General features: G+C 42.5%; 1 protein-coding gene across 1 annotated transcript; it reads right to left on the bottom strand.

The window, feature by feature from the left end:
* Positions 1-2: 2 nt before the first annotated feature.
* On the bottom strand, positions 3-27998 carry LOC149280204 (bromodomain and WD repeat-containing protein 3-like). Its single transcript, XM_089500585.1, has 40 exons — positions 27989-27998; positions 27814-27872; positions 27661-27690; positions 27317-27376; positions 25544-25694; positions 25076-25174; positions 23103-23263; positions 22061-22282; positions 21791-21891; positions 20894-20964; positions 19953-20053; positions 19304-19344; positions 15421-15525; positions 14914-15067; positions 14426-14560; positions 14113-14241; positions 13229-13454; positions 12453-12632; positions 11903-12086; positions 11690-11783; positions 11333-11479; positions 10714-10790; positions 10297-10462; positions 9961-10077; positions 9317-9424; positions 9009-9133; positions 8096-8178; positions 7537-7648; positions 6805-6866; positions 6537-6692; positions 6006-6126; positions 4808-4933; positions 4627-4708; positions 4454-4507; positions 4127-4325; positions 3932-4086; positions 3313-3476; positions 2684-2781; positions 1781-1933; positions 3-751 (listed from the first exon to the last, which is right to left on the bottom strand). Exons 1-40 carry the CDS (start codon positions 27996-27998, stop codon positions 3-5), a joined length of 5367 nt encoding a protein of 1788 aa, XP_089356711.1.

Genomic DNA, 27998 nt, shown 5'->3' with positions numbered 1-27998 from the left:
CGTCAACCATTCCACCCCATGAGATGGCTCACTCTGGCCTTTTCGGTCATTTTACGCACTCTTCCAGATCTCGATGTTCCAAGGTTTAAGGGATCGTCAAATTGCACCAAACCATCGGGGTCGTTGTCTGAATCGTCATTGTATAACACCGTTCTTCTGCCCTGGTTCCTTGTATTTATCCTCGGCTTTTTCCTCAACTGCCCTACATAGTCACTTTCTTCCCCATCGTCCTCGTCATGGTCGTCGTCCTCGTCGTCGGTTTCCTGCGTCCGTTTCACCGCCGGGCTTCTGGGGACGTCCTTTTTGCACCTACCTCTGCCTCTGCCCCGACCCTTCGCAGTTTGGAGACCGTCGTCGCTGCTACGGTTGCAGCCTTTTGCCTGCCGCTTTCCTCTGCCCCGTCCACGACCTCGCCCTTTGATTTTCCCATTGCCGTATTTATTCAGTTTCTTCTGCGCTACTTTACTGTAATCGTGGTCGCCGTCGACATAATCTTGATCCGATTTAGTCGACAGCTCCGACTCAGAACTGCTCTCAGACTCCGACTCGCTCTTTGAGTTTAGGCTGGACTCAGAATCTCTGCTTTCGGAGGATGAAGAAGAGCGACGAGATTTTACAGACCGCGACTCGGCTTCCATCTTCTCTTCGCCTTCTCCTTGGCTTTCGTCTGCAGAAGAACTTTCCAACTTTCTTTTGGTTTTGGGAGTCTCTCTGCCGTCACCGTTTGTAAGAGTCCCGTTGGTGAGTTCTGCTGAAACACAAAACAAGCATTTCTGTATGATGTCAGGAAATAATGGTCACTTATTCCACGGCCTTCCATGACCTCACAGCTACCATGTTTAATGGTGCTTTTAAGATAATATTTAAAAAGTGATGTTTTTAGTTTAATGCAGCTTTATGAGCTTGTTAACGGCGAGACGTGTTAACATATGTTTTCAGTACAGACACACCCAAAAAAAGCTTTTATTAACCCCTTAAGGACAATGGGTTGTGCTTCAACCCATTAAAAAACAATGCATTGTGAGCCCGTACATGTACGGCTTCGTAATGAAGGGGTTAACAGGGCTTAACCTGAAAATGACACATTAACTCGCATATTCAGGCAGCGTATGAGCAATTTCTTCCACTGGAGCAGGTAACCAGAGAAATATTTTAGAGAAATGTCTCACTCCCCCCCCCCCCATGCTGCAAAAGCTTCCTTCCTCTATGATCCCATTTAAATGAATGGGAGATCTTTGCACATGCGCAGTAGGAGCTAAACAGACCCTTGCATGCAACATTCACTAGTGCGGACCACACAAAAGGTTAAAAAGAGAACACGCAGCTATCATACGCAAAGTGCATACGATGGCTGGAGTGCCCCTTTAATGATGTTTCAGTTACAGCGAGGTGTTGAGAATGATACCAGTGTAACCGATTAAATCAATATGTAAGAAAAAAAAAACCCCACAAACATTTGTCTAAATCTTGCTACATTTTAGCACCGAAACAGTATCCGTGAGCTAGAAGTAACAGGTGTTTATATCAAATCAGTGGAAGTTACGCTTCTAAACAGCTTCACAGTAAGTGAACCAAAAACATTTTACAAACCTCGCCATCCAATTCACTGCAGTCACTGAGGTTTACGGTCCTAAGACCACCTGAGCCAATGTACTCTTTTTCTATTGTGTCTTTCTAGCTCAAACACGGCGTCTGACAGACTGGGTTAGACTTTGAAGGTGCTTTGTGTATCATGCAAATGTTAAGCGCTCTCCACATTAGAGTCTAAAAAAGAGCTTACTATCTTTCACGGAGGAGCATTTGGCCTTCGTGCTGCTTGCTTCCTCGGGCTCAGTGTCGCTTTTGTTCTGTTTGGTAGATGTAGAAGATGATTGCGGTTCATCCATTTGTTCCATGTCTGATACAGCATCCGGCTCCGCAGCCGTGTCAGACACTAAAAGAAGAAGTAGAAAAAAAAATGGGACAAAATACGTAAGCGCTTGCTTTTATCTCTTAACAAATACATGAAAGACAACTTCCATAATTCAGAAAAAGGATGGCTGCTAGTGTCAAGGCAAACATTAAATAGAGCAGAATCTTTCAAACAACGTAAATCTAATTTAATTTTATAATTATTTATAAAAAATGGATCATATTAAATTGTAGAAAAGGTCCAATAGATTTCTCAAAAAGCCAGAGTACTCCAAGCAGGGTCCATATGGGCGGCAGCCCCTTTTGGGTGATCAGACCCCTGGTGCCCGCTGCAAAATGGGCTGGTTTCAGGGGATATCTTTCATCTCCCCAAGCGACCCATTTACACTATAGAGTAGAACATAGGGTCTATATATAAGGTGTTGTGTGTGCCTTTAAGACACTTAGCACCGGGATACGACGCCATATGCCGGCACTGTGTCTTAAAGGCACGGTGCACCTTGTAATGCAGTGAACACACTGGCCAGGGAGGGAGCGGAAGAATACATCCCTGGCCTAGGAAAGCATTTCCAGTCAATAATCTGGGATGTAAGTGGTTAATCAACAGTCAGTTCCTATATACTCCATCTGCCATTCTCATTTTGCAAACGGCGGGTTAGATTGTGATTGTAGCCATTTAGAGCTCGTCCTGTATGGGTTTACTGCGCTAAACGGTTCTTCGGGAGCCGTGTGCCTTTTAAAGCGCCGCACGTCTCCTGCCGGGGGAACTTACTGTTCGATGCAGATGAAGAGCTGGTCCTCGACAGCGGCAAAGTGGAGCTTTGGTTGTGTTTTGGCTGAAGCTTTGCTTTCCTTGGTTTTGCTATGGGGCTTTAAAAAGAGGCAACAAGAGTCAACCATCTTGTAATATTCACAAATATATATGTCAACATTTCCCATACTGTAACTGTTTTTTGGGGTTTTTTTTTCTTTCTTATATGCAACAAGCCGCCCGAGACGTCCTATCGGGGAATGGATTATGGCAAAGCGATCGTATCAGTTACAGTTATTAACCTTCCTAAAAGCTGCTTCTCAATCGAGTAAATGAGAAGCGTTCAAAAATCAAAGCAACAATTGTTTTTCATGGAATATCTATAAATTATCAGGTATCTGTAATTCTTCATACTCATCTCAGAGGATCCAACTTCCCCACATTAAATGGTACTTCTGCACAGACCTCACTCAAACCTTGGAGGTTCTGGTTGACCATATCCCATGCATGCTTAATTCTCTTGCTGTATTAACCTCTACTACTTCTGCTGGGAGATTGTGCCGATTATCTACCACCTTCTCAGCTTGTTTTTCTTTTTAAATATTTAAATGTATCCTATAATGTGTGAAAACCTGTTTTTCCAGCCTTACCTAGATGCTCTACTGCTTGAGCCAGAACTGCTGCTGCTTCGAATTCTCCTGCGGTATTTTTGCCTCTTCCGCTGCTGTAACTGCATGGCCAACTTGTAATCAGAGATGATCTCTTTGATGTGCGTTTCACACAATGCAGACAGCCTAAGGGTCATACTGTAGATCTGTGAAAGAGAAAGAGCCAGAGGTATGGCTAATTATAATAAATCGCATGCATACTAGCCGAGCTTTGCGAATTGGCTGCTGCTACTCTCATTGGTTTCAATAACAGAGCTACAGCGTATGTGAATGAAGCATGCTTAAGCACAATTTCCATGCAGCACGAGAGTAAATGCAAGGAAATCGAGTTAGTCTTTTTTAAGCTTAAAATATTTTTAAAAAGCAGCCAGTCACTGGCAGGGATCACTTTCTGCGCATGGAAATGGTGGGTAATGGGCAAATGCATACAAGGGGGATTCTGCAGAACTCCCATCATGCAGTTGCAAGGGGGACACACCATGTAAATGTAAAGAGACCGCACAGATATCATATGCATTGCGTCCATTTAAATGGCAGCACTACAAGAAAGCGGTGCAATATACGCTGTGGGAGAAAATGTATAAAGCAGCTTGATTCATACCCGGGATTTCTTATTCGGCGTGTAGGCTTTGGAGTTACTAAAAATCAGGCGAACATCTCTGCCAAATTCCACGGGGTCGCCATACTTCCCAGCCTCCAGGGTAGCTTTCACGGTACTAAAGTCCATGGGGGTTTCTATAACATCCTGATAATCCTGCAAGCACAATAGTTGTAGTAACATTTGTTATGCATCAGCCACGCAGGCCTAGCTCATAACTATTCGGTTCTGTGATAGAACGATCTGCGGGACTTACTGGGTAAGAGACACGATTGACCGGTTGCCTAAATGGCTCGGAATCTTCCCGTTCATAGATCAGGTCCAGAAGCTCCTTGCATTTATCCTTCCACGAGTCAGGGTTCGAACGGAGCAGTTGCCTTTTCGTTCTCCTGGTTACCTTAAAAAATTAATTTGTAACAATATAAAAAAAAAATTTTTAATCAGGATTTACGATTTGCGCTTAATTGACAATAGATTGATCGCTTGGGATACCTTTAAAGAGAAAAATATATATATTTTACTTACTGCTCGTCCGGAGGATGTTCCTGGTACATCTGATTCCATTTCAACTGCAGCAGTCTGAAAAGAAAAAGAAATCAAATAAAAATAAGACACCTCGATGCGGGGTAATATTTTAGAAAACGGGATGGTGAAAAATATAAACTATAATCCCCAAAATGCAGTTTTTACAATCTCACCTCATCTTCTTCATCTGTATTCCCAAGATCCTCGCTTTTCACTTGTTGGTAGATCTCTAGAATGTCAGTGCAATTATCATCCCTAAGAAACACAAGAGTACATGGATAATGAGGTCAGTTTCATGACGGGGGGGGGGGGAATAAACACTCAAAAGGATGAAAAAGATCTGCGGAAACCTACCCAATATATCGCAACAACACGTCTGTCACGATTTTGGCAGCTTTTACGATCGGAGTGTCGGGCTCATTGAAAGTCCTGGCATTGTGCTCGATGTATCGGACCTCCCACATCAACGCAGAAATCCTCCTGCAGGCCAAATATATGTTAATCGCATAAGGCTTCGGAATATATCGTTACGCAAACATTCTGTAAAAGTGAGAGTCTAATGACAAGTCCCCGGGACGAGTAGGAATGTGGTGCCTGCGGGTCATAGGTAATCATTATCATAGTCCTTCACACAAAAGGAGGAGGAATAACTCAATACTGTATCCATACATGGCTGCGTTTGAGTTATTCTGAAGTATCAGATGTTTGGGCAGACGTGCAGCTCTTGGCTTACAGGCTGAATTGGTAGTTATGGTCGTTTCCTACTCTACTTTTAGACTTCTTTGAGCATCCAGTACCAGCCGCAAACATGGGTCAGAAGCACAAAGCCTCATCAGTGCTCGTGAAATATACCCGACTGGAAAGCAAAAAGGAATACTAACAGACAAGTAATTGTCAGCAGACGTGCACTGCAAACACAAAAGGCAGCGGAGGCTATGAGAAAATAGGTCACAGATAATAAGCCCCTAATTACCTATGGAAAGGAGAACAATATTTTCATGGCGTGTTTAACAAAGCGGACGTTAGACTCTGCACACAGAAGCATTAACATGAATACCGCATATTCTGTTAATGCTAAATTAATTTGTGGTGTCATTAAAAGAGATGGAAAGCTTCAGTAAGTTCAAGTTCTAGACCCCCACGCTTCTTTGGGTAAATACAAACTCAATATGTCCCCCAGATATATTTTGATCATAGCGGTGACCTCGGACAGTTTGAGTGTCCTAACGTACACATAATTAATCTTATTGTTAAGCTGCTTTCACCTATTCAAGGATGTAAATGCCCATATATTTAAATATAAAAAGACTAAATGATTGGGAGAGAAGCATAGATATTAAGCTACAGTCAGTAGCCACAAATAGTGTCAGTAATTCAAGGATACGTCATACAAATCTAATAATAAAGTTCTTGTATAGATGGTGTTGACTTCATACAAACAGTTTCCAAAGTAACAAAACCAACTGCAAACACTTCTTTTTTGAACATGCAAATGAAAAAAGGAAACCTTGAAATACAAACAATGCGGTGAATCAGGAGTGAAAATACAAACCTGTAATATCTGCTCTCTAGTCTCTTTCTGACGGTGCTCAGGTCCGTGGGATATGCCACGACGGTACAATACAAAGGGTAGGCACTCAGGTCCACCGGGGCACTGAAAGGGCTGGCAAACTCTGCAAATGGAAACATAGAACGTGACGGCAGATAAGAACCTGCCTGTGTCTCCTGAAGCAATGGCTCAAATCTTACTCAGTCCTTGGTCACGTCCCGATGAAGGGTTGAAGTGCTCGTCTACCACACACTCAGCAAAACAAAAGATCTTTAGATCGCATGTAACCTGCGGTCTCTTGACGCTAATAAACCCTTGGATTGCTACCTGGTGCAGACAGGACAAGTTACGGTGCTAAGAGGGAAGGTCTTCCAGAAACATGAAATGAGTGGTGATTTTCTACACCTGGTTCTGGCCAGATTTAGGTTCCCTGCTTGCTCACTCGGATACAGTAAGATCTATATATACTGCGGGTTCAGTGTTGTTCACCTGATGTAAAGTATCTGAGAAATCAGCTCAGCATTAAATGTTTACCGAGAGATAGAAGCTGATCGATTCCTCTGATAACTCTCTCGCACACTTCGTCTCTCGACTTGGATCCCCACTCTCCTTCCTCGGGTTTGTAGAGCAGAGATTTCAGTTCATCGGCCGTGACGGGAACTCCGGCACCGACTTCATCTGGCAGAGCTGCTGCAAACAGAGTCGAGTTACATTTTTCCTCCGCTCTTGGTAACGGTCCATTTGACTCTGCATTGATCTACGCAACGCGGTCAAACAAAATAAAGAAATAAAACATGCTTACTGTCTTCTGGAACCTGCTCCATGTCCCAGGGGCTCATATTCTCTCTTTCGTTGTTATCCCAGCTGTGAACGAACACAAGCAATCAACACGCATATACAGTACACCGAACACAACAAAACGAGACAACACAAACATCTTTTCTGCATGTGACAAATGTACCCTGTAACATGCACTCGGTAGTAGGTTTCGCTAGGACTCGCTGTACGCGAAGCCAGGGTATTGTCCCAAATAAAGTCGCATTCTGCTATTTTTGAGATCATGCATAGCTTGCCTAAGGATGTTTGTCACCATTTGCTGCATAAATATTGATGTGACTATGTCGCAATCTGTGTCACGTGACACAAACTATCCATGTTACAATCTCCGTGAGGCTTTGAAATTGTGAGGTCTGGCTACGCAAACACCAATTGCGAGCAGGCGACGTCTCACATGAAACATAAAAATAAATGAAACATTATTATTTATGAGACTTTTTGCAACAATTATTATGTAGTCTTTACAACCACACGACGATAACCAAAAGGATGTAAATTTATGGTAACTTTAGTATGCATTAGGAAGGACCTTAACCAGTGGACCTCTCCTGCGAGGAGAGCTGCTGGTACACAATCTCCTCACCATCTATTGCCCCAACAGGGGCAACGGATCCAATTTCTTGCAAGAGAACGTGGTCAGAACCGATTCTTTCTAATGCATTAAGTTAGTTAGGGATCCGAGCGACTCGGCACTTACTGAACGCTGTAGCACTGGAACAGGCTATCCGGATACTCCATCTGGAAGGGCTGCTGACTCTCCACTGTCCCAAACCACCAGGCGTCATCTATAATACTGCGGAATCGGTCTCCTGTAACAGGGATATAAGGTTGGTATATCACTGGTGTTTTTTTGTTTTTGTTTGCTTAATTAATAAGGGAATTTATAATTTGTTCATTATTTTATTAATTTACATGGGATTTTTATTTGGCAAGGGACAGACCAAATGAAAGACGTGGGTTGCCCCACATGTTGCTGATCGTGAGATACACGCACAGAATAGAACGAGTAAGCAGTCGTGAGATTGCACATCCAACATGTGTCCTGATGTGGTCACACGGTTAGAGAATGTAATATGTAAAGTAATGTATCATACTGAAAACTGTCACTGCATCGTAGCGTTTCTGAAAAGACGCTTATTGTGAGAATCCAAAATTGTATCAAGAGCTGCTTTGTGTAGTTGATGCCGTAAAAGAAACAATTTTCCCCAAAAAAAGATTCAAAACAAAAAAAAAATTGACTGATATGGGGCCCTTACCAATCTGCCAATTCCTCTCCTTCGCATCTTTGTAGAATTGGTGAAGTACAAGGAAGTCAATAACGTCAGGCATGTCATGATACCTAATCAAACAGAAATAGCACATTTTAGCAAGACTTACAATAAAAACACAAGGAGACTTTTACATGTCCCACTGGCCAACTTCACTTAGGTACCTGTACGGAGCCACTCAAAGTTATTTAGCCAGAAATGACTCAACTGTAGTATTTGTACAATGCTGCTTATTACAGGTTCATTAAGGTTTCATTTGCAAAGTTAAAAGGTATGGCTGCCAAAAAACACTTGCAGAGATTCTATATCAAACACCCTGCAGAGCCACTTTCAGTGGGCTAAAGCGCCAACGGCATGGATGGGTCCCAGTTGGGTTCAATCATTAAGATAGAAGCTATGGATAGAAGCATCTGGAGTGCCCAAACGTATGCGCAGAACACTCGGCAGGTCAGGATGACTGTAATCAGAAGCCCCTTCATATAAACAATGGTGTTTTTACCTAGGGAGCTGCCCTAGACCTGACCCCGGGCATTGCTCCCAGCTTCCCCGTCGGTGGTTGCCATTCTCACTGTAAAGCGGTGGGATACACGTCATATCCCAGTGCTCCATTCCTTAAACACGTGCAGCATCTTTTAATGCATCTATGGAGCCTGTGGCCCCCTTGTAACCGTTGAGACGTTGTGTACAATTGGGGGCCCGAACGCCCAAGAGTGTGATCTGTCCTCTGGTTTTGCATCAGTGAAACTATTTCCTCCCCGGCCCTACTGCCCTAGGACCAGCCTGTCACAGGATATGCCAACAAGAAAGTGACACGTCGGATGTGAACCAAGCACTTAAAAAGCAAAATCTGCAGCAGCCAGCCTGCGATTCATCCTTTCAGCGCCATACCGCTCGTACTTACTTGACAGAGAAGAACTCTCTGCTCATTTTGCCTGACGTGGGATCCAGAATGGCAAACTTTAAGCAGCAGAGCGTTGGGGGTCCAACCTCATACTTAATACCCACGACCTTTAAAAACTCCTGTTCCTGGAGATTCAAAATAGACAAAAGCAAACATTGAGTTATCACATTAATATTAAAAACAAAACAGACAAAAAAGATATTTCAGAACTATTTTATAGCCGCGTGGCTTAGGCGCTATACAATCTGCTCTATAAATGAAATAGAATGCAATAGGACTAAAGGCATTACAGGAAAATAAAGACTTACCCGTAGATCTATTTTGTTCCAAGGTTGTTTTTGCAGGTTAACACTGTAAATTTTTGATTTTCTTACAGCTCGTACATAAGCCTCGTGTCCTTGTCTGAAATAAATAACCTAACACCGAACAAACGAGTCAATACTTTCCAGTTTCTAAAATATACGTGCGATTTACAATCATTTTATTAGTGGCATTTAGACAAGAACTGCCTCCCCTCACTACTTATTATAAAAGGCCAACACTGACAGGTTCCTCTAGCAAGAAGGGCTGAGCTTACCCTGTATAATGTATAATTCAACAGTGAATTCAAACACAACTTTATCTTTTAACAAACCCAGAGTTATACCCCATTCTATGACAAATTCCACCTGTACGTCTACTAGGTCTGTGTGGTCTGCACCCATGGCAGAGCCAACACCGGGGACAATGTCACCACACTCATCTTTACGTTATCCCAATTCCTTAACAGGCTATTGTCAAGTTCCCTGCTCATAATATCCCTTATCTCACAAAATTATGCTTTAAGACTACCGCAAAAAAGGATCAAAGTTGTTGGCTAAATTATATTGTGTAAGGCTGGTTCAGCCCTTCTTGTAGGAGAACCTCATTGGGGTTGTCAATTGGTTTGGTTACGACAAAGATTACAAGTTACCTCGTCACCCATCTGCGGCACAAAGGGGGAGCGGCGTGGCACGGTATCGAGGATCCACTGTGGGGGGATCCACTCTTCGCTTGGTTCTCCTTCCATTGAGAGGAGTTCGCTCTGTTTCTTTAAAAAGAATGAGAGAGTCAACCCATGGCAGCTCAGCCATGCCAATGAATATGATATTAACGGGGAATGAATCCTATTTGAACACGAGGAACATGAATTTGTCTAATTATTTAAATTATGTTCATATGTGTGGCCCTGCGCGGTACTTGGGGAGCATCTTATTTTAAAAGCGACGTTACTGGACTTTTACACAGACGTCTAAGTAAAGCTACCAACCTTTCTCCTGGTCTGTTTGTGTTTCCGTGGCTTTTCTTCCTCTCTAGCGTTTTCATCCTCGGAGCTACTAGACATTCTCCTGGCTGTCTGTCTGGTTTGTCGTTTGGGGGGCTGGAGATTGATCCCCGCATCGGCCGTCCAGTCCGAGTATTCACTTGAAGTCTCACTAAATAGACAAATTGATAATTGATTGATAATTATTATTATTATTATTATAATTTACATGGAACCACTTTTTTTTTTTATTTTAACAAAAGGTCGTGTCCAGAAAAGGTGGAATTACCTAATTAAGTAGGTTGATTCAATAATGCCTGGGACAGGGACATCTCAAAAATAACAATCTACTCCCTGAGCAAGGCGGCCCTTATTATCTGCAGTTAAAAGCAGTGGTTCTATCCGCTAAACTCCCGCCAATACCTGGATGAGCTCTCCGTTTGCCATCCAGTTGCAGTTTCGGCGGCGGAAGCCTCGCTGGAACTCCGGGATTCCTCGTCCTGTGGGAAGGAATTACGTTGAAAAACAGCAGAATTAAAGAGGAGCCATCTCAGCCGCGATCGCACCACAATCTACGACGGCACTGAAAACAGCCAACACTTGGCTGTACATTAGAGCTACGGAATCTGCCCCACACATTAAATTTAATACCGAGGTCTTCTGTAGCGGGGCTGTCGTGACATTACTGGACACTTTATGATGAAATGCCTGATCCTGATGTGTCCCTGTATGCTTGATACCGTCAGCGCGGTGTCACAGCACAATACAAATTTCTGCTGTACTTTTTCTGTTATTGACCGTACACACACTATGCCTCTACATATTTAGCTATGCTTTTGATGATTGCGATCTGCATAGAGTTACAAGATGTCTTGTATTTAATAGCTATATTTTGTTTTGGAATAAAACGCAATCAACCCTTTCCCTTTTACCGCCCCTGGCAAGATGGCAGCTTCCATAAGCAGAACAATCAAAAAAAAAGGTAGTAGTACTCAGGAGAAACGGGTGAAATGCCAAAAATACCACGGTCTCCGTAGCTTACCTCTTGGGAGCTTGGAGAATCATCCGGATTTGACTCAAGGACATTAGTCTGCCTGTCCTGCTCGATCGTAGAACGCGTCTGATAGGCATGCGGACGTTTCCTCTGTATTTTCCTTAAGGATCTCCCACCGGATACTTGGTGTTCATTCTAAAAAAAAAAAAAAAAAAAAAAGGACACATTTTCGTGCTTCTGGTATCATTGCTAAATAACATTTATTCCTGGCATATTCAAAATATTAATAAAAAATAGGATTTGCACCTTTTACAGGAACATTGAATTTATTCACATTACTTGGCCAAATATGCATTAAACCATGGAGGTTAAAACGGCAACACACTAGATCCATACAGTACGTACTCTCTGTGTATTGTGAGGGGGCTTCCTCTTTTTTTCTGTATTGTACAAGAAAACCTCCATTTCACCCTTTGCAGCTCGACAATCCTCCTGGACCCTGAAACACATTTTAAATAATTCAGGTTTTTTTTTTGTAAAGCACCGTGCATAGGGAAAACCAAGGGTATAAGTCAGGTCAGCACAAATATTTCCAGATACAAGCAAATTATGTTTCACCTGCTAACGCCAGGATTTAGCTCGTTCACCACCACCCTCCTGCTCCATGCCATGAGATCCCGTTCAGTTGCAATTTGGCTTCTTGGAGCATTAAGGTGCATTTGTCTGACGCCTTCAATTTGGCCACTACGTCGCAGGCCCACGTTAGGCGGGGATGTTAAGTCCAAACTTTGACTTCTGGCAACTATATAAAAAACAAGAAACAAGAAACAAATGTTTATGCATTTTATATAGGCAACCAAAGTCTAACTCGTACGCTTATGTCTCTCTAGTAAACAGTGCCGTCTTGTGGTGGGACTTGAATGTAGAGGAATAGAGGAGGACATCGGAACGTCCCTGCTGTTTGCTTTGATGGAAGGAGAACGGGGTATAATATGTTGCAAAGTATTTGTTGATGCCAGTTATTCTAGTGCTATTCAAAAGTTTAAATTTCTCAGAGACTTTAAACTTTAGTGCACAGCTTCCAACAGAAACTGAATGTATATGTAAAGCACCAGTGCTCAAAACAAACCTGCTCATGCTATACAATGAAAGAGGGAAGAACACTTACAGCCGCTTCTGTAGTCCAATCTGTTATGCTGCGGATTATCTGTAGGGCTCGGATCCGTAACCCCATCATCTGGCTGTCTCTGGTCCTGTTCTCTCTGCAGCTCCCTGATCAGTCCATCCAGGATACTTCCTTGGTTCTCCGTCTGCTGACCGATCACTTGTTCCACCACTTCGCCATTACCTTAGAGTTTAAAAAACAAAATTATTCCCTGTAGTAAGTTCTGCCAACGCTTTTACTTTTAAGCAATTTTCTCATCGTCCGCTTCAAAACCATGCGTTCACTTCTTATGTACAAAACGAACTTATAATTATAGACACATGCCTCAAAAATGATTAAAAGATAAAATATATTCGCACGGACGGAATGGAATAATCAGACTTCAGGGCTCAAGCGAAAGCAAAATTAAACTAGGACTAGTAGGTTTTGGGAAGAAATATGTTCTTTACTTTATAATTTATAGATAAGCAGAGGATGAATCTTTTCAACAAGGACCTGCCACTAACACAACTCCCAAATTCATCAATGGCATTCTCTCTGCCTCTTTTTCTTGTGTCTTTCTACATCCCATCCCCTCTAGATTGTAAGCTTGCTAGCAGTGAAATAAATTGTTGGTGTTGTTACTATTCTAATAACACATGTGAAATCACGTCGCCTGAAGCCTTGAGTGGGAATATATGGTTATCTGATCATAAGGCAACCAAGACTAATACTAGTTAAACTTTTGATGGAAAAATAAAAAAAAAGGTCCATCTTGCCCAATTAACAGAACATTTTACCATTGGAAACATATCCTAGTTGCGGTATGAGCTGCTCATCCTTGCAGTTTTCACGGCCAGGCACCAGCCGCTGGAACTTGGTAGGGTGGGGGTTTCCATCTACATCTACAAGGAACGGCGGTGGCATGAGATGTGGGGCCTGCTGTGTTTGTTCATCCAGCACGTAGTTGTTAGCGTCTCGGATGAGAGGTCGGAAGTCCGTATGGAAGAACATTTGTTCTGGGATCTGCCAATTTATTTACATATATAAAAAGGTTAGGCAAAAACTTATCTGCTACAGGTTCCATCTCTGACCAGACATAGAAAGCATGAAGTGACACCTATAACTACAGAGAGGACCGAGTGGAGGGCCACGTTCTGAATACACAATATAGGGTCCCATTTAACATGGATCAAGGACAGAATTTAATGATGTGTCAGACGTTACGAGGTATAGGTTTAGTAGTTGGCTCTGAATTGTGGCTTTTCAACTATATCTCACAGCCCCGCGGCAGAAGTGGAAACGTTTAATATGGCAAGGGGGTTAAAATGCATGGGACAGGCATCAGGCTATCCTGAATTTAAGACACGACCAAGCAGGAGATAGGATTTAAGCTTTTAACAGCAAGGATAACGAGTACATTTGATGTAAGATTCCATTTCTATAACAGGACAGCCAGCGACTTGTACAGAATCCTGCAGAGCTGAAGCAAGCCCAGCCGGTGTTGTAAAAGATGCGTGTTATAATGTAACTCAATGACATCCAGTATATTAAGGGGTTAATATTAATTAACTCAACTATGGCAAACGACATAAGCAGTTAGAACAGCGTCGGAAAAGAAATGGAGCCGTGTTGACCAGTTTCACTAAAGAACGCGTGATTTTGTTCATGGCAAATAACCCACCTTTTCATAAGCTTTGCTGCATCCAAATCCAAACAGCAAGAGATGGCCGTGGGAATCGGTGCAGGCAAAGTGCTGCCCGTCGAGGGAGAACTTGCAATCAAAAACGGCCCCGTGTCCTTGGCCCTCGATCTGTAGAAAATACAGAGATTACAAAAAGCCGAGAAATATCACTGCTTGTCCAAAAAGAGCATTTAAAAAAAAAATGAAACACATAAAAAGCTCTGTAGGAGACCAGTTATGTCAGAATCTATAAAGAAAATATATGTTGAAGACAGCATTGACGCAAACGCACGGCTGGCATATTGGGACTTACCATGTTAAAGTAGTTACGAATTTTCAATCCTTTTTCTAGGTCCCAAACAAAAATGTTCCCGTCGTGACCAGCAGATAAAAGAATCCTGGGATCAAATGGATGGGCTTCAAGCACAAATACTTCATCGTCGTGACCCTGAAGCATGGGGTAGAGAGCGAGAGATTAATAATTTAAGTAACATTGATTATGTGAAAATATTCCTACAATTTCTTAGCACCATATCCCCCCCCCCCCCCCCCAATTTTGTTTTATGGTCGCATAAAACAAAATTTGGAATAGTGGGATAATTCAAACAAAACATTATACCAGTATATACACACACACACATCACAGCTATGGGGTAGCTAAAACAGACTATGAAAATTAAGGGTGCTGTTCCACTTAGTGGTTTAGGGCTCTAGCATAATAAGCAAATAACCCCCCCCCCCCCCAGGCACTTATAGCCTTAAGGTATAAAATAAAAATGACATGGCAGTATGTGTACTCACGGATAACACGTGTAGAAGTTGGCCACTAAGAGAGTTCCATACTTTTAAATGGAAATTGTTCACTGCGGTAATGACCGTGGTATCTGATCGGTCCCAGGCCACCATCGTGACTTTTAGCTTGGGAGCCTTGTCCTCTGAATTTGCAACGCTGCTTCTGTGATAAAAAGAAATGCAATAAAATCAACATCTAAGCTATGCTGCTCGGCAAATCTATTGCGATACTGATGTGCCACGACACCAAGAAAGATGTAAACTATGTATAAATCTCTAATGCGTGAGCTCCCTCTGGGCCAGACACCACCTAAAGACAAACCTAAAGACAATTTCACTTAATAGGGGTTTAGCAAGCCAACACTAATCATCCATATGCCTTGCTTCTGGATCCTAATTAGTATTTGCGGCCAGTAATCAGGCTTCCCAAGCCTGTTGCAAATTATATTGACTTTCTTCCCTTTACCAATCCTGTACCCCAAGATCTCTCAGAATATTAATATTTGTGTGTATTACCCCGCCATCCGTGTTGCCATGTCCAGCACAGTCATTTTCCATTCTTGCTGCTGATATTGCCAAATCCTTGCCGTTCCGTCCCTACTGCCGCTGACGAAGCACAAGCTAAGAACAGAGGAGAATACAAAAAAAAAAATGGGTTAGAACAACAAGCTGCAATGTGGTACGTTTTATATTAGCTGTAATGCAATAAGACAGTTTGAGTTGATATAGATTTTAAATAGATTTATTAAAAATAGCCAAAATAGATGTTCAGGTTAAAGGGAAGCTCCCACAATTTGTATTACCAGAATGAGATTTAAAATACATTTTCAAAAATATTGTTGCCAATGTTGTCAGTCACGCGATATTTTGGGGGACTTCCCCGGCTCTGACACCACACTGAGCGGATTTCTTTCTGGCAATGCTAATGAAGTCCGTTCTTACATAGACTTTCATTAGTTAGAGTGTGCGGCTGTGTGATTAGGGCCGAGCCACTCTATTGTTTACCTGGCTTCAAGTAACATGCAAATGTCTTAATATGCAGCTGCCTGAAAACATTATTATGAAAAAACTAGAATTTGAAAAAAAAAAAAAAAAGGGAATATTTTTGAAAACCTGCTTTTAATTGGATACTAGTAATAAAACACGGTGGGAGCTCCCTTTAAAACAGCAATCAATACACAGACAAGGTCTCACGCTCTCCTCCCGTGAATAGATGTATAGTATAACATATGCTAATGTAAAGCCACGAAAGAGACCCTATGACTTTCGATAAGCCTTTGTGTATGGATAGCCATGTGACCCCAATGTTTCGCTCGAAAGGATCTTTTACCCCTGCAGTGTTTTTGCTCAACTTATTTTATTTTTTTCTTTAACACTAGACAGATGGGAGTCTTTACAATTCTCCTTATCAGCCAAAAAAACAGGATCCAGAAACCCAATGGTTCATCTCTCTCCAACAATTAATACGACCCAGCAATTCCCTGCAGATACTGGCCGCTTTCCCCGACACGGCCTATAATCCTCAGATGTGAAAGTAGCACTGCTCTCCAAAAAAAAAGCAGAAAATACACATTAATAAATCATTAAAGTACTGTAGAAAAATATGCATTTCGAGCTATCACACAGGACTCTAAATGTACTTTAAAACACAGAAAGAATGTGATAAAAATGAAAAGTAAATGGCTTTAATTGCCATGTGTTGACCGAGAGGCTCTCGAATACCATATGTTTAATCAATGAAGCATCTGGCACGGGATAGCCGAGGGGTTAGCTGATGAGTGACACCCCTGGGTGAGGGGCATTAAAACCGATTGACATGAATTCTTTGCACGGACGTGCGCCCCTTCTAAATTTACAAGCCCCTGTAGGGAGAGAGAATAGCCATCCATGAATCAGTCAAACATCTCCTACTGCTTCATTCAAGACTTTTACCATTAAGTCCTGTGAGTCCTTTCAATTAACCAGCCATGCTGATAGGTCTGCTTTTCTGACAAACGTACCAAACATTATGTTGCTTTGGAGAGAAAGAAACAAAAAAATATATATATCTCTAAAAGATTTAATGCCAGTGCACAAAATGCGGATGCCAATTAAAGGCCGTGTTTTATGACCGCTATGGAAAAATCTTAAAGGACCTCCTAAAAATGGTTCCCAATCTCGTTTTTGTTCCTTGAGCCCACCTTTTACCAAACACTTCATGTTGTTATCTTCCTATATGATCATTTCACACCTTTTTAAATTGTTTAAAACCAGCAGAGAAGAAGAAACGGTTTCAGGGGGGAATAATTTAAGTTGGTACGTTAGCTTTACCATGCATAGGAACCACTTTAAGGACAGTGTATTGACCTCTACCACTTCTGCAGGAGGCTGCTCCACCCCGTCCACCACCCTCTCAGTAAAGTTACACTTCCTTAGACTACAATTTACTGTCCTCGCATTTCTATACAGAGGGGGGGAAGTATATATGAATCAACTCCCATCATTAAACAAACCATACATGCAAACGTGATCGCAAGAAACGATACCCTATCTCCCAGCAGTCCTGGGCACTGTCATGGTAGCCCATGTTGGCTGGCAGCCGATAAGTAGATCTTCCCTGACCAGCCCACCGAGCTGTAAATACGGTTGAGGTCAGTGTTTTAGTTTCCAATCGCAACGGGGCGCCGTGATGTGAGGTCATATTCCTGAGGTTCTTTCCAGTGAGAGCCATTATCTACAAAAGGAGAAAGCTTGGCACAGCGGTGAACCTTCCCAGGAGTGACCACCACACCGCCATTCCCCCAAGAGCTCATGCAGGACTCATCGACAAAAGACTAACCCAGACTAACATGTAAAGGACTGCAGGCCTGGGGTAAGGTCAGCAATCAACGACTGCAGAATAAGACTGTCCAAAAATGGCATCCATGGTAGAGTCGTATGGTTAAAACCTGCTGACCAGAAAGAACCCCCAAGACTGTCGGGATAATATTCTGTGGAATGATGAGTCAAAAGTGGAACTTTTGGGAAGATATGGGTCCTGTTACCATAAGAACATCATACCAACGGTCAAACATGGTGGTGATGGTCGCATTGTGATGTCTGGGGCTGCTTCAGGACCTGAATTCCGCTCTCTACCAGAAAATGCTGAAGGAGAAGGTCGGGTTCTCAAAAAGAGTCCTTAAAAGGCACTTTACATTCGAAAAGCCTCCAATGTAGCTGAAATAAAACTATTTTGCCAAGAAGAAGGGCCAAAATTCCTGCACAGCGATGTGGACGGCTCATTGCCTATTATCGCAAATGTTTCATTGCAGTTGTTGCCGCCAAGTGTGGCACAAGTTATTAGGTTTAGGAGGGCAATTACTTTTCCACATAGGCGATATAGGTTTTGGTTAACTCCTTCATTAAACGAAAGGATAGGAAGAGGGCAGATATGTTTTCACAGCACTGTATGTGCCCACAGATATGAAAGCAAAAAACCCAGGATTGCTCACGTCATGGGCTATCCGGGAGATCACAAGCAAAAGCAGTAAACAAGATGTCCTACAAACCCAATTACTGCATCATCGATGACATCATAAAAAAAAATAAAAAAACCATCGGGTCAACGTTAGCAACCCAGGCATTTCCTGGGTCTAGTTGAGTCAAACAAGCCAACATACAATATGGCAGCGCGGGTTCCGTCCAAACTCAGAGGCCCTGGGATTACAGAGATACATATGATACATAAAAGGGTCGATTTACTAAGTAATGTTTTACATTTATTTATAGAGGTCCAGCAGGTTCTGCAGCACTTTTACAAAATGAGGAGAGTGAAAACTAACAATATAAAATTTGACAATAACGTCAACACAAGTTAAGAGTGGCTCTGTTCTTTGGAGCTTACGATCTATTAGAAAATACTGCGACCATGAAGTGAACTTTGGTTCTACTCACTAGGAATCCTTGCTACCTGCCACGTTCAACAGATCCCCCGTCCCTGAAGCTCATTGTGACGGTGCCCGGAGGGCTCATCTATTAAAGTTTATGTGTAAACAACTACAGAAAAGGATAGCGGCATAGCAAGCCCACGAGAGCAAAAACTAATAGATTTCGTTCACATTGCTGAAGTTACAGCAATTGTTTTTGAGATATACAGAAATGTACTACTGCGCTATTTAATTACTCCTACTTAGAGAACTGATCACTGGGCAAAATCACTGGTGGCTTCACTAATAACCCCCATAAAACATGGCAATAATATCAGTGCCCTTATGGAGGGGGGAGAGTTATTAATAAATGTTTGCACACAACCGCAGCGATAATTAAATCAGAGTTCTTGAGCTGCGGTTAAATACACCCCAGAGGCAGATTGCAGCAGGAGATCCCAGCAAAGGGAATTCCTGTTTATTACGAAGCTGTGAAAAGTGTCAGCGGAACTTACCGGTCTCCATTGTTACAAAACTGGACAGCGACAACTTTATCCTGGAAAGAGAGAGTTAAAGTTAACGGGGCGACTCAATAGCCAGCGTGATTATAGCATTACGCTCCGCGGGGAATATTTACGCTGAAAGCATTCATGACACACAAATGTGGTTCAGAAACGCCAATGTTTAATGGAAAACAGAAGGGGAATGGGTGCTGCCATTAAGAATAATAATTTGGCTTCATTTATAAATTCCTTTCATCTGGTTATTTGCCCGCTCTGGTTTTAAGCGAGGCTTTTTGCCATAGTCTAACTGGTATAGTACCCAATATTAAATTGCATGTGACTCGTGAATGGTTTTAATGCGAGTAAACAAATGTTTGTTTATTCACTAAAGGGAGAGTTGTGATGTCAACACATTGACCTAATTTTCCATTATGAAGGTCCAACCCCAGTGAGCTTCTGCTGCAGAAAGAGCTGGCCCTGTATAATGTATAGTTAAATCACTGAAAGTTCCTTACTCACCTCAGCCATTAAATTTGCTTTGCAAATTCCTCTGCAAAGTCTCTCTTTAGCGATACAATGCAATATTCTGGCCGCTCAGCTAAACCAGATGTCTCAGAAGGGTAAATGTTTGTATTACCGAACAGGTATTCATATTCCTTACCACATGCGCCTCGAGCTCCGCTAGCTTCTCAGGCGAACCGGATCCCAGGTAATATATCCTGATCACATGGTCAGTGCTGCCTGTAGCTATGAACATACCACCTAAAACAACAAAAACAAATGGTTAATGACTACGCATGAGCTGAAAGCAGCGGCATAGACGCAGTAATTCACCAAGGTCACGGGGACAGTACACAATGCATACATTTACAGCAAAGTAACCGGTAGTTTGCATTTCTAAGACTTATACCCGTTTTTTGGGGTTTTTTTAAAGTTTACTTTGCTTACGTCATTCCGTCAGTTAAAGAATTCACTTACAAAACACTTATTACCCAGCAGCCGCTTGGTGCAGCACTGCGTGTATAGCCGGGCGATCAAAGGGGGCGCTCCCGTGCTTCCTATGCAATTCATCGCAGCGGCTGGGTTAGGTTTGTGCCCTGTTGTTGCTCTTTCATGCCGCTGGCACTATATCCATAATCACCAGCTCCGTATACAGTAATGTTGGTCGGTGACAAAAACCTGGTTTTATCCCATTTTGTTGTAATAAACTTCCTTTATCAGGAAGACCTGGAGGCCGCCATCGCTGTCAGTCACGTGATATTTTAGGTGACATTCTCTGCACACCACACTGAGCCGATTCTTAATGGCAATGCTGATGATGTCCGTTCCTCCATAGACTTTCATTAGTCAGAGTGCCCAGGTAGGTGATTAAGACAAAGCCATTCTACGTTTATCACAAGGCATTATGATAATTAGTCTAGTAGATTGCACAGCGATTACACATACAAATGCCTAACGTGCAGCTGTCTCAAAACAAACCTTGAGATGTAGCTCGTACATACTGGTGTAACTCATACATATACAGTAAAGGGAGGACCCTGTGTGCTGCGTTATATGGGAATACATTATTTTCTTTAGATTCTGTACGTTAAGAACATCTACCTGAACTAAAGGAAGAACAGGAAATCTGAACTCCAGGCCTGGATCTCTCCGCAAACTTTACTGGACGTTCACTGCAGAAAGAGAAAGTTTAATATTAAAGTCTCAATAAATGAAAGACCCTTAGTTTTTCTTTTTTGTTTCCCCATCCACACACAGGGACTGTTTAGGAGAAAACGAGTTGTACTTTGCATGTTAACGTGTGGTGAATTCTCCCGTATGGTGAGAATCTTCCAGTATCTTCTGGACATTGCCCAGAGTTAACCCTGATTGCTTGTATAAGATGCCCAACTCTGTGGAAATGTACAGAGATACTTTATCCGAGGGTATTCCAAGAGCTAATCGGCCATGTGTGTCCAGCACACATTGCGCAACTTTTCCTATTAAACTTAAACGGATATCCTTTTCAAGAACTTAACTGTTTGGCGTTAGACATTTATATCTTACAAGGAACTCAATTCGGAACTGTGAGGAAGAGAATGGGGGAGAAGTTACATTTTTCACCCAATGTAGGTCCAGAGGAGGCTTTTAATTGCATGAGGGTTAAAATGCAATGCAGTCCCACTGATTCAGCTTCTTGGTAAGCAATATAGCTATGAGAAATGAGACAGGACCAAACATGGGGTACTTCGATATAGTCGCAGGCTAAGCAAGACACGTTCATATAACGTGACGGAATCCCCATTATTTAGATGTTTAAAATGGGATTTGCTGGGTATGCACTGAATCCTTGCTTTGTTTTGTGCACTTATGGGTCGTTATTATTCTAACAGGAACCCAGGAATCTGAATGTGCATGCCTTTTATGCTTTTTAGATTGTGCGCTCCCCTTTCGATATTTTTTTGAAATTTTCCCCACTAATAACCGTTAGCGATTAAAGGGAAAACAAGGAAGACCTACTTGAACGTCATGCTGTCCACATGCCACTGCCAAAAGCAGATTGTCCCATCAGCACCGGTAGATGTGAGGTATCTAGTTTTTTCTTTTGATGCTGGACAGAACTGGGGGGAAAAAAATCATGTGAATGCATAAGATGTTAAAATTCTCTAAGAAATGAGATGCTGCTTAGAATTCAGATTGAAAGATGAAGTCCTATTTGTGCATTTGAGAAGACAAAGTACAGACCACACTAGTAAGTACCGTTTAGTGGTGTTTTCCGGTTCATATTACCTGTATGGAAGTGATTGAGGCTGTATGACCCTGTAGCACTGCTACTGGTGCACACGTCCGAAGACACCAAACGCGCACCACCTTGTCACAACTACCAGCAGCAATCAGCGTGTTCTCATAATTCACAGCCATGTCAGAAATTTCCGCCGAGTGCCCTCGAAGCGTTGAGAGGAGACGTCCATCGTCGGTGGCCCATATTTTCACCAGACAGTCATCTGATCCCTTAAGATAAAAAGTTAACCAAGTTACGTTCAGCAACACCCCCATTCAACCCGACATACGCATAGAGTACTGGAGGACCCTCTTCTTAGGTTGCTCTCCCAGCCTGCTGATCACAAGGGAGTTTATTCACTAAAGGGAAAGTTGTTTCAACTCTCTCACTTCACTGTTCATTATGAATGGCCCACATTGACAGGTCCAGCAAGAAGGGCTGAGCTGGCTCTGTGTAATGCATAATTCAACATGTGTGAAGACTTTATACATCAAACATGGCCAGTTAAGCTCCTTGTGCTTCAGACGCTCACTGGTTTTAGAGTTGGCCTCCGCTTTGAGGCTGTAACAGCCTTCATGATTTGGGAAATGTGTGCCCATTTAGCCAAAAAAAAAAAGCACTTATCAGGCTGTTGGATAAGAAGGCATGGCTCATAATGCGAGTTCCAATTCATCCCAAAGATGTTAAAGTGGGGTTAAGGTCAGGGCTCTCTGCGGCCGCCATGTCTTTGAAGAGCTTGCTTTTGTGCACAGGGACACGGCCATACTGGCATTCTCCAAAAGGACTTGGGCAGATCTAGCAGACTTGTGGCAAAGGTGCCATGTACATGTCAAGTAACTTCTTCAGTACAACCTATTCTACCATCAATGTTTGTCTACGGAGTTTGCTGCCTATGTGCTTTATACACCTGTACGGCTGAAATACCTAAACTCAGTAATTAGGACGGGTCATACTGCATGTTTGCATGTCAATCTGCCACGTCATTACGAGATTAGAGACCACTGTAAACAGACCCGGCTTACGATACATGGAACCGTTAGGAAAACTCACTGTAAAAATACGCCTTCCGCTGCGGTCAAACGCCACGCAGTAGACGGAAGACAAATGACCCAGGATCCTCTTGTGCATTTTTATTTGCTGGTACATTGAGGATGAGAATACGTGGTTGAATCGAGCACATCCAGTTAGAGCTCTCGCTGAGATGATATTGACTGCAAGAAAAGGAGAAAAAAAAAAAAAAGTGACAGATAGTAAATAAGTTATTTTGATGCATTCTGGTGACTGTTTCAAAATGATTACTATAGTGAGTCAAGTTATTCTAACTGAAGCTTCAATCATACCGAGGAACAATTCATAGGAGCAAACACTATCGGTTCAAGAAATCACAATGAGGGCTGAGTAAACACTTCAAGAAAGACACATTTGTATCTGGAGTATTGTTACATATGTAGCCGTCTCCCTGACATTTTACACTTTACACAAAACATTAACCAAGCTTTCTAGTAGACTTGTGCATTCAAAATTGTATGAATTTTAATGAAATCTGCAAATTTTGTTAATTTGTACCAATGTCCAACAACAAGGAGGGATCCCCAATGAAAAAAATGAAAACAAAGCAGAGGGCTCCAAATTTTCATTTTAATTTCTTTGCTTTTTCACTCTCTCTTCTCCGCAGACCGTTTCCATGTCCCCATCTTAGCCTCCACAGCTCAGCTTCTTTTCTTCGTCTGCTTCTCTCTGGAATCAGTTCCATTAACGTCCGCAAAGGGGTGAAGCCTCGGTGCACCCCCCCCCCCACACGCAATTAAGGGAACGGGAGAAAGGCTGTCCCCGCGGGGTACCAGGTGGTTCTGCCCTTTTGCCAAAGTACTCCAAGAGGCCAGAATATTGCAGATGGATTCGCAGAGAAAGAGGAGCGTTTCTGTACCTCTCTTTCTCTGTGAATCTATCTGGATTATTCCGGCTCCTTGGAGTATTCCCACAAAAGGGCGAAGCCACAGCATGCCCCATGAGGACAGCCTTTTCCGTGTTCCTTCAATCGGATGAAAGGGTGCACGTGGAGGCTCTGCGGAAGTGCCTCCGTAGGCATGGTTAACGGAGCGAACACTAGGGAGAAGCAGACGAAGAAAGAAGACAGAAGAAAAGAAGCTGAACTATGGAAGTGGTTGGTGGAGAAGGTAAGGAGACCTTGAAAAGACAGAGCGCATGAGACCGAATGGAAAGAGCCATCTGAATTTCATCCCAACCTAAAGGGCAAAAAACTAAATTCATTGCCCTTAAATGAATGGACCAAAAACAAAATGAAAAATGAAGCAAATTTTACGTAATTAATGCATTAATTCTTAGAAGGTGTTGGGCTTACACGACACAGAGATTCCCAACCTTTCATATAACAAGAGATACTAAAGAATAAATCCAAAGCCGAATTTAGGGATTAAGTATGTTTTTTAAATATGTTTAGGATCCTAAATGTTTTAATTGAATTTCTTTAAGGGTTAAGTTGCGCTAGAATTTACAGTATCTAACGAAAGGGAGTACACCCCTCACATTTTTGTAAATATTTAGTAGCGAGTGTACAGCCTGTATAACAGTGTAAATTTGCTGTCCCCTCAAAAAAACTCAACACGCAGCCATTAATGTCTAAAACCTTGGCAACAAACGTGAGTAGACCCCTAAGTGGAAATGTCCAAATTTGGCCCAATTAGCCATTTTCCCACCCCGAGGCGAAAGCCAGAGAGCCACATGCTGGATGCTCTTTTAGTTTAATGTGACAATTTTAATGAACATTCCTATAAAAATGCTACATTTTATCATTGAGGGAAATACTACATTTTTGTATTACACCACATTTATTTTTTGTTAACACGCATTTTATAGACAAAATATATTTAGATCGTGCCATTATACATTTGCTTAATATAGCAGTGAAACTTCTGAAATCTGATTCACTTCTAATTGTCATATTTACATTAAATACCCCATTACACCTGTATTTGTTCCCCAATCATATAAATACAACATACCAACATTGATGGGCCTCCCATAATTGACTGGAGGTTCTGGGGGTCTCCCTCGGTGCAGGGCTGCCAAAGCGGACCCTCTCCATGGCGTATGTCTGCAATCTTGGGGAGAAATGTTAAGCTTTAGTTACAAAAAAAGGAGATCTTTCTATTAAGAGGGTGAAAAAAACCCATCTAAATATTGAAAAAACACTTCAAGAACAAATCAAAGGAAATGCCCGGTAAAAATAGATTAAGGAGCCACATGCCTATCCCATGCAGGTTTCAATCCCCTCGTTGTATTACCCTCTACCACTTCTGCTGAGATGCCATTCCACTTACAAATTACTTCCACAAATTATTTTCTGATTCTCTAACACTGGTCCTCTTAAAGCTTTGCTTGACAGAAGCAGGTAATCTTGGCGTTGCGTATGGGACTTTGTAAAGAATATCACAACAGGACCCAGAGTATCGCCAATGCCCGACTTGTACCTTTAGCTCTTCTTAACAGGGATTGTTTCCCTACTCCAAGAAGACTCTGTAGACCAGGCACGCTCTGCGGGATCTCCCGGTCTAGGAGGGGTCCAATACGCTCGAAAACTCTCAGCAAATAGTCGGTAGTGATATGACTGTTAGACGCCACCTGAAAAACCACACACACTTAAAATGAATGAGGCGCAGTCAATGAATGAATAATAAAAACTACAAAGGCTGGCTGTTCGCATAATTATTGTCTCGTCATAGCGTGTGATTCAGACCGGGTGTTTGAGAATAAATCCTAATCAGAAGAAAACCCTTTATTAATCATGTAATATTGTTTTAAAAGGGCAATCGGTACTAATGACAACTCGCATTAACAGTTCTATGAGTAAGGTTTGTACAGCGACCCCAGAGAGAGGAGATGAAGAGGAATAGGAGGTAAAACACTTACTTTATTAATTAGAACAAAGGAAAAAACGAACACACAGCTTAAAATAAAAACAATCACAATACTCAAGCTGGAAAAGGTGGGCACTAAGGACCCTCTTGTTAACTCAAACAATGATTATAGAGATAGAGAGAACTTATAGAGAGAACGACAGAGAAGGCAAAATAATAATGATCCGTGGTCCTGTTTTGTGTTTGATCGTATTGGTCTCGTCTTAGATTCAGGAGCCTATCCTATCCATATTTAAACTCCCCCACTGCATTCGTCTTTACCACTTCTGCTGGGAGGCTGTTCCTCTTATCTACCACCCTCTCAGTAAAGTAAACCTGCCTTACATTTCCTCTAAGCCTCTGATCCTCTAGTTTTAGATGGCCTCTCGTTCTAACATTTCTACTCCTTTGAAATAAATTTCCCTCCTGTACTTTGTTAAATTCCTTTATGTATTTAAATATGTCTCTTCTTTCCTCCATGATAGATGGATATATATATATATATTTCAGTTTTTATACATTTGCCCAAACAATTAATCTGCTTGATTATATAATGAAAAAAAATTTATATATTTTACAAAAATCCAAGCAGATGGGTATTAGTTCGAATTACGCTAAATTGTGAAAAGGAGACTTCTAATATCCCCACATCTTATGTCGTCTAATAAAAGGTATAGTCAATTATCAAGTGAATTATGTATAAAATATGCCCCTGAGGAAATAAATTATATTTGAGGTGGATTTTCCTAGACCAGGCCCAAGTGCCACACTGTATTTCTAGACTAGGCAGGGTGTATTTAACGAGTCCACTTGTGTTGCAAGTTATTGTTATTTGTAACTCCCATTTGTTATTTTTTTTATACACTATGAGAGCTTTAAGTAACTTTAACAAAATAATAGATTGTTTGCTTTGTGTGTTGTTTTTGTTTGGTGTAAAAAAAAAATAGCAGGAAACATTAGTTCCTGTATTATGAATCTGAAGCCAATCACAGCGCAGCTTCTATCCTCAAACCTCTCACTGACAGATCTAAGCCGCCTGTCAATTGGCCGCAAAAGGCGATGACGTAAACCCCGGTACGTGCCCTCAGATAACCCCCATTTTTCACAATAGATGAGTTTAATAAAAACACGGATTCGCCTCAATAAACGACACCGAAACCCCATTTAACCCCCAGTAACCCGGTACTCTGGCCGACACATGCCGCCAGCCCGGGGTAATTCACGCGACAAGGGGAGGGGCCAATATGCCGGCCGGTGTGTGTCCCCCACCGGTGTCCGTACTCAGTATCACTTTGTAGAAAGCACAGTTCGGAAGGGAAAAAAAAGAAAGTTTTCGTGGGAACTCACCAGGTCCTGATAAGTTCGCGAGTGGCGCTTTCCTTCCCAGTCCAGGCGGTGCGGGATTAGCTGCGGGCGGACAAACAGGGTGGGGGTATTAAAAAAAAATATAAAAATACAAGAGGGTCGCAGCAAGGGTACAAAGAGGGGTCCCAAACAGACAGGGGAGGGCTGCCTAGGACAGGAAGGGGCACAGGGTGAGTACGGCAGCGGGTATATACCGAGTACAGGGAGGGGCTCAAGGATCGGGATCCCCTCTCATCACTTTCTCCATACGTTCAGACGATTTGGGGTATAAGATGGGGTGACAGGGGGTGAATCTATGCCCCCCCACGTACCACAGGGGTAATTACCTGGTTCTCCTCCAGCTCTTCCGCCAGCAGCTGCAGGGAGACAGAGAGAGTGTTAGCGAGGAGTACTCGGAGCTATCACCCCAAAATGAGGCAAGTCGGGGGTACCCCTACTATTGGGGTGATCGGCTGGGTCATGAGGGATACACGGCTCACCTGGGCTGTTCTCCGGCACGGTCCGGACTGCAGATACCGGGCAATCAGGAAGTAAAGCTCTATGGGGGAGAGAAAAAAAGAGGGGCACGGGGGTCAGTAAAAAAGCGGGGGCAGCACAGGGTGGTATTTAAGGTACCCCGAGGCGGATGCGAGCTGTATCGCTCCTGGGTCTCACCGGCTTCCAT

This window comes from Sceloporus occidentalis, unplaced genomic scaffold (genome assembly GCF_023333645.1).
Source record: "Sceloporus occidentalis isolate IW3139 unplaced genomic scaffold, rSceOcc1.0.p SCAF_157, whole genome shotgun sequence".
Classification (NCBI taxonomy): Eukaryota; Metazoa; Chordata; class Lepidosauria; order Squamata; family Phrynosomatidae; genus Sceloporus; species Sceloporus occidentalis.
The sequence above is the reverse complement of the archived record's forward strand: the minus strand, read 5'-3'. Positions and strand labels throughout refer to the sequence as shown.

Excerpts from the sequence above, each read along its gene's own strand:
- LOC149280204 (XM_089500585.1), bottom strand. Across the intron at positions 19,345-19,952 it reads CGGAGCTCGAGGCGCATGTG|GATAAAGTTGTCGCTGTCCA; the intron begins GTAAGGAATATG and ends CTCTCTTTCCAG. Across the intron at positions 4,326-4,453 it reads GAACATCCTCCGGACGAGCA|GTAACCAGGAGAACGAAAAG; the intron begins GTAAGTAAAATA and ends TAATTTTTTAAG.